We start from the raw sequence: 13,071 nt of genomic DNA, 5'->3' as shown, positions 1-13,071 counted from the left end.
AAGCACAAGCTGGAATCAAGATTGCCGGGAGAAATATCAATAACTTCAGATATGCAAATGACACCACCCTTATGGCAGGAAGTGAAGAAGACCTAAAGAGCCTCTTGATGAAAGTGAAAGAGGAGAGTGAAAAAGTTGCCTTAAAGCTCAAGATTCAGAAAACGAAGATCATGGCATGTAGTCCCATCACTTCATGGGAAATAGATGGCGAAACAGTGGAAACAGTGTCAGACTTTATTTTGGGGGGCTCCAAAATCACTGCAGATGGTGATTGCAGCCATGAAATTAAAAGACGCTTGCTCCTTGGAAGGAAAGTTATATCCAACCTAGACAGCATATTAAAAAGCAGACATTACTTTGCCAACAAAGGTCCTTCTAGTCAAGGCTGTTGTTTTTCCTGTAGTCATGTGTGGATGTGAGAGTTGGACTATAAAGAAAGCTGAGCCCCAAAGAATTGATGCTTTTGAACTGTGGTTTTAGAGAAGACTTGGGAGTCCCTTGCACTGCAAAGAGATCCAACCAGTCCATCCTAAAGGAAACCAGTCCTGAATATTCATTTGAAGGACTGATGTTGAAGCTGAAACTCCAATACTTTGGCCACCTGATGCGAAGAACTGAGTCACTGGAAAAGACCCTGATGCTGGGAAAGATTGACGGAGGGAGGAGAAGGGGATGACAGAGGATGAGATGGTTGGATGGCATCATTGACTCAATGGACATGTGTTTGAGTAAACTCTAGGAGTTGGTGATAGACAGGGAGGCCTGGCTAGCTGCAGTCCATGGGGTTGCAAAGAGTGAGACACGACTGAGCAACTGAACTGAACTTAGTGTTTAGTCAGTTTATTAGCTATTAAGTAAATGGTATTTCCATAGAATTCATTTCTGTATATTCTGTGTATCACAATGAAATTTGAAAGCTTTACTGTTTAACACAAGTTCTATGTAATTTTCACCTTATTTTAATTATTTTAGATTGTTGTTTAAACACTTGATAGAGCATGATTTGTATGAGGGAGAAAAGCCTTTGATTTTTAAAATTTATCTAATATTTTTTGATATGGTTAGCATAGAATATATACAGAAACTAAAGTCTCAGGCCTGGCCTTTGGAGTTCACCTATTTAAACATATATTGATAAATATTTTAATAAATGGTTTTATAGTATTATAATTAAAATATCAGTGTTGGTGTTTTGAGTGTTTCAAACCCATTTGTCATGTCCTTTGTCTGAACTGCTGCTGCTGCTGCAAAGTCGCTTCAGTCGTGTCCAACTCTGTGCGACCCCATAGACGGCAGTCCACCAGGCTCCCCTGTCCCTGGGATTCTCCAGGCAAGAACACTGGAGTGGGTTGCCATTTCCTTCTCCAATGCATGAAAGTGAAAACTGAAAGTGAAGTCGCTCAGTCCTGTCCGACCCTCAGTGACCCCATGGACTGTAGCCTTCCAGGCTCCTCCATCCATGGGATTTTCCAGGCAAGAACACTGGAGTAGGGTGCCATTGCCTTCTCCATTGTCTGAACTGTTAGCAGATAAATTGTATTGGAGTTACCTGCCTTTTTAAGATGATATAACTCTGTCAAAATCTATCTTAATTTTACAAATTCTAGATTAAACCTAGATATGTGTACACCTTATATGATGTACGTATATCATATTTATAATATGCATGAGCAACATAGATTTTATCTCCTACAGGAACACATGGGGCTTCCATCTATCACCATGAATGTTGTCAAAAAATTTTTTTCAAAGCTATTTTCATTAGCTTAAATACAGTCATAGAAATGGAGAAGGCAATGGCAACCCATTCCAGTACTCTTGCCTGGAAAATTCCATGGACGGAGGAACCTGGTAGGCTGAGGTCCATGGGGTCACGAAGAGTCAGACACGACTGAGCAACTTCACTTTGACTTTTCACTTTCATGCATTGGAGAAGGAAATGGCAACCCACTCCAGTGTTCTTGCCTGGAGAATCCCAGGGACGGGGGAGCCTGGTGGGCTGCCGTCTATGGGGTCTCACAGAGTTGGACACGACTGAAGTGACTTAGCAGCAGCAGCAGCAGCAGCAGTCACAGAAACCTTAGTCCTGTCACACTTCTACCTCATCTAGAGATTAAGTCTGAAGTCTTTGTAATGTACACATTCTTATGTTCTGACCTTTATTGCACCACAATATTTTTCAATATTTGCATTACTTTTCTTTCTTCCCTTTTTTCCATGAAGAGTAAGAATATGTTGCACTGAAGAGTTGATTTTTCTACTTTTGCCTATAATCCCATCCTTCCTATCTGTTCCACATCCTTGTCAAATGATTATCCTTACTTGGTATTCCACTTGATTCTTCCTTCCTAAGCTATGAAGATACCTGACAGCCTACCCTAAAATAAAGTCCCTTCATACTGTTCCTACCTCAAGCTTTGTATTATCATTCTATTTTCTTTTCAGGATCCGCATTTTCTATACAGTTAGTTTTATTGTTTGTTTGTTTGCTTTCTGACACCAGCTCAGTCGTCACCACATGCAAGCTGGCTTTTGTTTTGCTCTCACCAGTCTGGTGAAGCCACTCAAGAAGATCCTTTCTGGTTCCCAGATCCTATGACTTCCTCTCAGGTCTCTTCTTTGACTGGCTATATCGCTGCTTTCCTCTTTTCATGAAAAACCTATGCTAGCCATAGCATTAAATTTCCCTTGTTAACCTAGTAACAGTAACAATTATAATAATAGCAAATAATATTTGAGTACTTAGTATCTTCAGACATTGTTCCAAATGCATTCATATAACATTACTCATTTCATCCAAAAAGCTATATAAGATAGCCACTATTATTGTTTTCCAATCATCACATCTTCCCTTAGTAGCTGCGTGGCTGTGGGCAAGTTATTTAACTTCTCTAAGCCTCTGTTTCCTCATCTATTTAAGGTATGTGCTGGTGTTGTTTTGAGGATTAAATTATTAGTACATGTAGCATGGACAAGATACTAATTCAGATATGAGCTACTATCTCCATTTTATAATGTAAGCTTAGAAAGTTAAGTAATTTATACACAGTTAAATGGCAAGTAATTTGGTAGAACTCTTACTAAACTCCAGGCAATGTGGTTTCACGGACTGTGCCCTTCACCACTACACGATTGGCTCTATTTGCTGTTTTTCTGGCTTTGCTTTCTGGAACCTAAAAACACATTCATTCTCCAAAACAATCTATCCTTGATCTTTCCTGTCTACCTTGTCTTCTGTTATTTCACCTAGTCTCACATCTTCACTCTTCAGATAATTTTGAACTTTCATAAACTTCTCCTCTACTTTTCAACTACTTAATAAACTTCTTATCTTGGATGTCCTTCGGCCATCACTCATTTTCTCTCACAGTTTTTTTTTTCCCTATGCTTCCCATCTTTGTTACAGTATTACCATTATTCGTGGTCTGCAAGCTCAGACACCCCAGGTACTTTTTAACTTTACTTCATTACCTCTCCAGAACATCCAGATAGTTGTCAAGACTTGATTCTAGCTCTCTTCCTTTTAATAACCCACCATCTTCCTTTCTTTGGCCAGTGCCTAGTCTGTAACTCATAATCTTTTCTCTGGACTAGGCAATTAGCCTCCATACTCCCACTCTTCTCTCTCTGTTTTGTCATATCACTCCAAACAAGCTCAATCTTGTTGACATGTACCTCTCACAATTTTAATCTTATGTTTAAAAATCTTTAGCAGTTCCCCACTGGTTACAGATTGAAATCCAAATTCCTTAGTTTCCACAATTTTTTCTCCAGCTGCCTTTCCATTTTTATTTCTTACTGTTTCCTATAGCTATTTTATTACCATTAGCTTTAACTATGAGCTTTGGATTCAAATTCTGTCCTTGCTGCTAATTTTCATGTGTGACTTTCAGCAAGTCACTTAGTGTCTCTGAAATAAATTTCTTCATCTATAAAATGGGAATAATAATATCTCATTACTTATTGTCAAGATTAAATGAAAAGATAGATCAAAAATACTTGTCACTTCAGCTAAAGTACATTATTACTTTTTAAATTTCCTATAGAATCTGTAATAATGTCAGTATTCTCATTTTTGATGTTGATAAGTTGTATTTTCCTTTTTTTCCTGATCTGCCTGACTAGAAGCTTATCAATTTTATTGGTCTTCTTAACCAGCTTTTGAGTTCGTCAATATTTTTTTCATATTATTCAGTTTTTATTTCATTGATTTCTATGCTAATTTTTATTATTCTCTTCTACTTACTTTAGGTTTATTTGTCTTTTTCTGTTTTTTTCAAGGTGTAAGTTTAGGTCATTGATTTAAAGACTTTTCTTCTTTTCTAGTTTAGGTACTTAGTGCTAAATTTCCTTCTATGTACTAAATTAACAATACCCCAAAATTTGATGTGCTGTTTTTTCAATTCAGTTGAAAATACTTTCTGTTTTTCCCTTTAGCTTCTTCTTTGACTCATAGGTTATTTATAAAGGTGTTACTTAGTTTTCAGATATTTAGGAATTTTCCAAAGATGTTTCTATAACTGATTTCAAAGTTAATCCTGTTGTGGTCAAAAAATGTATTTTATATGACTAATCTTTCTAAACTTATTGATACTTATTTTATAATTCAAAATATGTTCTAACTAGGTTACTAAACTGCAAGTAAAAAAGTGTGCCTTCTGTTATCATTAGATGGTGGCGTGGTTTAGTCACTAAGTCATGTCCGACTCTTGCAACCCCATGAACTGTAGCCCTGCCAGGCTCCTCTGTCCATGGGATTCTCCAGGCAAGAATACTGTAGCGGATTGCCATTTCCTTCTCCAGGGGATCTTCCCAACCCACAGATTGAACCCAGGTCTCCTGTGTTGCAGGCAGTCTTTACCAACTGAGCTCCAAGGGAAGCCACGACATTGAATGGGGTGTTCGTAAAATGTCACCTAGGTTGATGAGCATTAGTCACTCAGCTGTGTCTGACTCTGTGATCCCATGGACTATAGCCTTCAGGGCTCCTCTGTCCATGGAATTTTCCAGGCGGGAATACTGGAGTGGGTTGCCATTTCCTTCTCCAGGGGATCTTCCTGACCCAATGATCAAACTCCAGTCTCCTGCTTTGCAGGCTAGTGTTGTACAAAATACTTACAGATTTTCTGTCTGCTTGTTCTGTGAGTTACCTAGAAAGGTGACATTTTATTTTACAATTATGGATTTGCCTACTTCTCCTTGAAGTTCTATGTGTTTCTATTCTAGAAGAATAGTAGTGATACCTACGTCACAGGGTTGCCGTGAGTATTAACTGAGATAATGTACATAAAGCACTAGTATTAGAACATAGTAAATATACAATAAATATCAACTGTACTATTATTCAAGAAAATGAGAAATTTGTATAGAAATTTGGATTGTTTTTAATTGGCATTTTTTCCCTAATCATCATTGCCTAATCATTTTTTCCTTCTTCATCATTTCATATTTGTTTTATAATTTTGTCAGGATCAAACATGATACATTCATATAATTACAATTTGAGCCTCATAAACTTACTCTAAAAGAAATAAAATTAGGCCTGAGAGGATGTTCATCTCTATACTTACATTACTTGTAATGGTAGTTTCCTGTTTTCGGTGCTTAAAGGGACTCCTTTGTAATTGAAAGTCTTAAATCCTAAAGATTGAATGTCAAAGAATAATTTCAGTCTAAATTCTTTACGCATAATCTTTAGTATAGCCTGTTTTATTTTGTAGTAAATGGGTACATATGATTGTTTTCTAAAAGATAAGGCAAAATCACCAACTGTATTGCCTATTTTATTAATCCAACAAGATATATGTTTGATTATATCTCATAAAATGGCTCTTCTTTCTTTAAGATCCCCTTGGAAAGGACTTCCAGAGCTGACCAACGAGAATGGCCAATACTGTCCTTTCAGCTGTGAAACACAAGCCTGGTCAATTGCTGCTGTTCTTGAAACACTCTATGACTTATAGTTGACTCATGCATATTTCTTAAGTATGCAATCAGTTGTATTGTTGAATGCAGTTATAAGGTAATGTAAATGTTTTATATGCACATGCTAGAGTCACTTTTTAAATCTCATTCATATAATATTGATGCCCTAATAGGTAAGACTATAAAGCATTGGTTTTGCTAATGTAGTTTTTGATTTGAGTAAGAAAAAAAATTATCACTACCAATGGAATGTTTGTCTTTTGAATTCAAGAAGTATTCCTCAGATGTCTAGAATAAATAAATTTGAAAGCTAGAGCTTGAAAAAGAAAAATCATGTAATATTCTTTTTGTACATAAGTGAAATGAAATATGAGAATGTAATAATGAAAGAAATGGAAAAGTATCTTTAAATGGTGGTATATATTTTCTTCAGTAACAATATATACTAAATAAGCTGTGGTTAATTAATCTTCTCAATCTTTTACTAATAGTATATTTGCTGCTGCTAAGTTGCTTCAGTCGTGTCCGACTCTGTATGACCCCATAGACGGCAGCCCACCAGGCTCCCCGTCCCCGGGATTCTCCAGTTAAGAACACTGGAGTGGGTTGCCAGTTCCTTCTCCAATGCATGAAAGTTAAAAGTGAAAATGAAGTCGCTCAGTCGTGTCTGACTCTTCGCAACCCCATGGACCTCAGCCTACCAGGCTCCTCTGTCCATGGGATTTTCCAGGCAAGAGTACTGGAGTAGGTTGCCATTGCCTTCTCCAATAGTATATCTAGCACCTTCCAGATTGCATTCAGAAGGTACTAAATGAATATGGAATCATGGAAATGTCCACCTACAATATATGTTTGTAAGTGAAGCACAGATGTTTATAATGTGCTTTTATTTTTTTCACTGATAGTGTAATATGTTTTTAATACAATGAATTTCAACAGTATATTTAACATATATTTAATTGTGCTAATGATGCATAGGTTATATGAAAAAATCACAAAGTATTAGAAATTTATTTTCTAAGAAAAATTTTATAAAATTAGTCTGGAGTTCCACTTTCCTACTTTGAGATGGTTTACATTTTCATAATGCAAACCTTCAGACATATTTATGAGAATTTTAAAGAAAAAGGTACTATATTAATTTTCTAAAAATAACTATTTTTAGTTTGTATATAAAAGTGTATTATATTGGTTTCCTGTTAACTGAAAACTGTTGACAAGTTTAGCATGGAGAACAAGCTTAAAAGAGAGAGATGAATTCAGCAGTTATCTTGAATCCAATAAAGTCACTTGAATAGTTTTCCATGTGATTTTAAGATAGCTTAAATCTGGAGAAGTTGTAAAAGGAAAAAGACTTTTAACATTTGTATGATTTGACATTTTTAATAATACTTATTTTCTAGATGATTTTTTTTAAATTATCTCTTTTGTCTCAAGAAGGCACAATTAGATCATTATACTTTCAGGTGAAAGAAAGTAGTTGCAAAAATCCATTTCATTATTCAGTTATAACATTTATAGTTAAAATAGTAGTACAATAACACTTTTCTCAACTAGAAGTCATATGCCCAACTCCCTTAACTATGAAGAAGGAGTGAAAATACTGAAAAACAAGTAAGCTAAAACTTCTGGGTAGTAAAAATATAAAAATGTTTCAGATCCCGAATACCCATGCTCAACCCTACTTTAGTGTTAACTAGCTCGGTTTTCTGGTTTCCCAACCTAAAGCAGATTGACTTCTACATAACGATGCATTGATTTCCAAGTTTTCCTTCCTTCTTCATTGTTCAGTGTCTGACCTTCTCTAACCTGTGCGGTTAGAAAAATGACCTTCCTTGAGAGGGAGAACCATTAGTTATCAAAGATTCACATAGTTCTGTTGTAATTAAACTTCTATATTAAAAGTGGTAAGAAAAGTACAGACCAACATTAAATCTGTTTTAAAAAAAGGCAAGAAGCAATGGCTGGCTGATTGTTAAATGTGATAAATAAATAAGTAAATGAGTAAATTAATCCTCATAAATAAATAATAACGAGCTGACAATTTTAAAAACATAGCCATATTGGGTTATCTATGGTAGGGCAAATATCCACCTCACCAGTACATTTTTAGGATATCATATTACACTAGAAAATTAATCAATTCATATTTTTATTAGGAATATTAATGAAAGAACATTATTATAATGTGCATGGCCTATTTTAAAGCTTAAGAAGCATGTTACACATTATTTTATCAACGATTGTTAAAATAATATTAATAGCTTTAGACTTTAGAGGGATAAATGTTGTTTGACTAAAAAACATTTAAATAGAATACTTCATTCCTGTGTGATGTTGAATGAGGTACCATTATATCACATATTGAGAATGGTTCTGTGCCCTGATTCTTAATTAATTCAGATCAGTCTTACTCTTTTACCTGAGAAGTTTGTCAGTTTAACCAGTATGCTGTGATAATTTAATATGTTTCACAGATAACTGAGGAAACATGACGCTGTCATCCTGTCTATGAACGTTATGTAATGCATTTCTGATATGTCTTCACCTGCTCTGTCTAGTAGGCAAATGTTATTTTTATGTCTGTGCCAAGAAAATAAAAATCTTTTCTAAAGGACTGTATTTTGCATTTATTCCATTATTTAGCAGTTAACTAATTTGTTGGTGCTTACTACTACCATTTATTCAGGACTTGCTTATTTTGGGTGTTTTATCTTTTTGCAGTATGTATGGAAACAAAGACAGGAAGAGTTTTAGGCTATTTGGTAATTTATTGAATTAGCCATGTTGAAATTAGGAGCAAAGTTAGCTCTTGATGTATAAATTGACCTATGTTGAGTATGTTAGCAGCTATACATACTCCAGGTATTTCCTGGAATCTTTTGTGCTACTGTGAATTTTTACCTTTCATGAGTATGAGTGAATTGGTCAAACTTGCCAAACTTATTTATAGAAATATTCAATGCACCAAAATAATAAACTCATGTTTAAGTTGCTCAGTTCAAGGGTTGTTTTTCCATTTGTATAAGACTTGCGCTATTAAATAATACTGATACTTTGTCATTTGGGCAGTTTTTTTCCAAATATATATATTTCTTAGCATATCTGCTGTTGGGTTTGTCAGCTACAAATTGGCACTTACCAAGAGCATTGCCGATGACAAGGCCTTTGCCATCTGCCTCTACAGAGATTGAACCCCATGCTGCTATAGCTGTTGACCTTCAACAACCCCTGAGGGAGTTCAGGGTGGAGTGAGGCACTCTGTGCTCCAGGGAATCTGGTAGGACAGGTCTTTAGATAGTTGGATGTTTTTAGGACAGATTTTAAGATCTCAATCCTTGCATCTCCTCATATCTAGAGAAGCACTAAATCCCTTCATGGTGACATCAGACCCTCATGACTAACAAAAAACCTTTTCTAAATTGAATGCTTCATGGTATTGAACTCCCCCTTCTCCAAAACCTTATATATTGTCTTTCCCTGACTGCCGCTTTAGAGCAGTCTCTCAGAGCTATCTGAGATGCTGCCTCCCGGGCTGCAGTCCTCATTTTGCCCCAAATAAAACTTAACTCACAGCTCTCAAGTTGTACATGTTTTTTAGTCGACAGGTTAGAGGTTTTTTTGTTTAACTTACAGAAACTTTCATTTTTATTTAATTAGATATTTTAGTGTTTTTTCTTTGTTAACTCTTCTGTCTCTTCAAAATTTAACTGAACTTTTAATCAACTCAATAATAAACTTTTATTTCTGTGTTATATTCTGGTTTTATATTTATATATTTACAGCAGCATACAGTCTGAGGTGAAACTATAGGTTTTTTTTTTTCTCTAAATTGTTAGATCCAAGCTCATGAATTGGATTTCATTTGTAGTGATTCTTTTTAAAATTATTGAATGTTTTACTTTATAATAGGATGTACTTTCTGGGATATCGATTGAAGTTTTCTGTGTTCCCTCATTTAACTAATGTAATTTTTGTTTTAATATTTATTAGAGCTTTTTCTCACCATCTTTGTCACTAATCCCCTGTTCTTTTTTTTAGAATCTTGTCTTATATACTTACCTGTTTGTTTTTTTCCATGTCCAAAAAGTTTTCTCTTACCATTTTTACTAAATTTATAACCATACTGTAAGTTAATTTGATAGGAACTGACATTTACAGTATTTAATCTTCTAAGAAATAGAGTGTCTGCATTTATTCAGTTTTTTAGATTGCTGAAATTCCTCCCAATTTTTGTTGTTGCCAATTAGAATGGAAAAACTCAGATTAAACATTCATGAGCTTCTACCGTATAATAGCAATTTTATATTAGAAGGATTTTACCCATCTTATATATAAGAATATTACTAAAGCATCCTGCCCTAAGTCAGAACTCACTCTTAATCTTCCTACTCTAAATCTTTTTTCAAAGATCCTCAAAACCGAAGTTTTGTGTGCTCACTTTCATGCTTGCCACCATCTATCCATAGGTCAAGATATAGCTGTTACCAGTTGTCCACATGATTACGGAAATCATTAGATCTTGTTCTGCTTGGATCTAGATATATTCTCTTATTATCCTAGTCAGGGGGCTTCCTCATAGCTCAGTTGGTAAAGAGTCTGCATGCAGTGAGGAGACCCAGGTTCGATTCCTGGGTTGGGAAGATACCCTGGAGAAGGAAATGGCAACCCACTCCAGTATTCTTGAGCCTGGAGAATCTCATGGACAGAGGAGCCTGACAGGCTACAGTCCATGGGGTCGCAAGAGTCAGATACTACTTAGGGACTAAACCACATAGTCAGGATAATATCAGGGCTTCCCTTGTGGCTCAGCTGATAAAGAATCTGCCTGCAATGTGGGAGACCTGGGTTCAATCCCTGGGTTGGGAAGATCCCCTGGAGAAGGAAAAGGCTACCCACTCCAGTATTCTGGCCTGGAGAATTCCATGGACTCTATAGTCCATGGGGTCACAATGAGTCAGATACAACTGAGCAACTTTCACTTTCAGATATACCCCCTTATTCTAGTTAGGTGATACATTTGATGCCCTGGTCAAAATGTGTCTGCAACAGTTTGCACTGATAGAATAACTCATATGTTAGTGTCGGGACCAGCCCAACAACGAACCCACCTGAGGGAGCGGTGCCACAGTAGAATAAAGAAGAGGAAGACTCAGAAACAAAGTGGGGATCAGGGGGCTGATGCCATTCACAGGCAAAAGCCCAGACCCTAATCCTTGCATACGTTTTATTGTTAACTTCTACTTCCTTATTCCTGCTCTCAGTTCAGTTCAGTTCAGTCGCTCAGTCGTGTCCGACTCTGCGACCCCATGAACCGCAGCATGCCAGCCCTCCCTGTCCATCACCAACTCCCGGAGTTCACCCAAACCCATGTCCACTGAGTCAGTGATAAAAAATGATTTGATTGGCTCAATTTTCTACCCTTGCTTTCTTTTAGCAGTTAGTATAGTTCTTGACCTATTGTTGATTCATCTTCCAGTAAATGGTTGCTCCTAATGATGATTATCTGAGAAATAATATGAGATATTCTCTTGTACACAAAGGCTTTTAAGAAAGAAGGTAATGATGAGCTTTAACGAGTGAGAGGGTAGGTGGGTAAGTGACCTTTGGGTTACTTAAGTGAAGCAAATTGAGGTAAGCTGTTCTACATGGTTCTATTTTTCAGGTCCTGATGAATACCCAACAAACAGGTAAGTATTTATCATCATGCAGTTGTCAAAGATCATGTCATCTATTTCAGTAAAAACTGAAAATTTCCAAGTTAATGTCAGATATTAACTGGTCATATTTTAACTGGTCATCTGAAAATTTTAACTGCTGTAAAGGAGCAGAAACCAAGTTCTGTGCTATTTATAAAAAGAAAGGTGCTTTGAAAACCACTAATTCATTTTATATGCTAGTTACAAGTTCAGACTCTGCTTCAAAAACTCATAGCCTCATTGAATACAACAGGTATGTACTTTAGTTTTTTATTATTATTATTATTCTGTATTCTTTTTCAGTATTAAATGGGCCTTCCTTGATCCTATAGACCAGATTTCCTTACTGTACTCTCTCATGGGACTCTGTGAAATTTCTTTGCACCATTTAAATAATTATAATTTTACACTGCTGCTGCTGCTGCTAAGTCTCTTCAGTCGTGTCCGACTCTGTGCGACCCCATAGACGGCAGCCTACCAGGCTCCGCCGTCCCTGGGATTCTCCAGGCAAGAGTACTGGAGTGGGGTGCCATTGCCTTCTCCGAATAGTCATTGTTTAATTAAAATAGGTCCCCTGCTAGATTGACATTCCTGCCTGAAAACGGTGGAGCATGGAGTCCGGTGCCTAGAACATTGTAATGGGGTTCAGGACAAGCTACCCCAAAATATGGCACCTTAACATATTGGATATTTTTAATTTTTTGTTTCTAAATGTATAGCCTTTATTTCATAAAACCTTTCGAGAATTATTGTGGGGATTTTGAGGTTTCCCCTACAAGAAGAAAGTTCCATGAGCCTTGTTCACCCATGTATATTCCAGCCTTAAACACACCGTGTGCTCAGTAAATTAATGACTATATTTCATTTTCTCTGGACTGACAAATGAAGAGCACAGTAACAGAAATATCCACAACTGAACTGAAATGTGATTTCACAGCTAAACAAATTTTTTTCTCTCTCCTAAGATGTATACCTCGCAATCTGATATACATATGTATGAAGCAGGTAAGCTTTTTAGCTCACATTGACCTTGTAGGAGTTCTTTATTGAAAAGGTGCACTAAAAATTGAGATTTGGAAAACCGTGGGGCCTAGACAGGCTTAGAAAGGCTTCTATACCAAGCAGAGGGAGGGAGGTAAGAGTGAATGTGAGGTGCCTGTGGAATGCGAGCAACATGATTTGTATTGAGTTAAATTATGATAAGACACAGGATAAAGCCTTGAAAAGCAAACTAGAATAAATACAAATTAGCTACACCCATAAAAATGGCTAAAACAAAAAAGAGAAAATACGAAGTACTGGCATGGAGACGGATTGATTAGAACTCTCATACACTGCCTGCTGTTGCTGCTGCTGCTAAGTCGCTTCAGTCATGTCCGACTCTGTGCGACCCCGTAGACAGCAGTCCCCCAGGCTCCCCCGTGCCTGGGATTCTCAAGGCAAGAAC

At 36.5% G+C, this 13,071-nt stretch overlaps 1 protein-coding gene across 5 annotated transcripts in view; it reads left to right on the top strand.

Annotated features, from left to right (window-relative positions):
- The window catches only part of AGL (amylo-alpha-1, 6-glucosidase, 4-alpha-glucanotransferase), an 80,194-nt gene extending 73,991 nt beyond the window's left edge, over nt 1-6,203 (top strand). For all 5 annotated transcript variants that reach the window (XM_052637035.1, XM_052637032.1, XM_052637034.1 and 2 more), the window contains one exon: nt 5,846-6,203. In XM_052637035.1, the coding sequence (XP_052492995.1) occupies nt 5,846-5,963 (118 nt within the window). In that variant the 3' untranslated portion in view covers nt 5,964-6,203. The remainder of the gene's footprint in view (nt 1-5,845) is intronic.
- Nucleotides 6,204-13,071: the final 6,868 nt, after the last annotated feature.

The sequence above is a fragment of the Budorcas taxicolor genome, chromosome 3 (assembly GCF_023091745.1).
Source record: "Budorcas taxicolor isolate Tak-1 chromosome 3, Takin1.1, whole genome shotgun sequence".
Classification (NCBI taxonomy): Eukaryota; Metazoa; Chordata; class Mammalia; order Artiodactyla; family Bovidae; genus Budorcas; species Budorcas taxicolor.
This window is presented reverse-complemented; position numbering and strand designations above follow the sequence as displayed.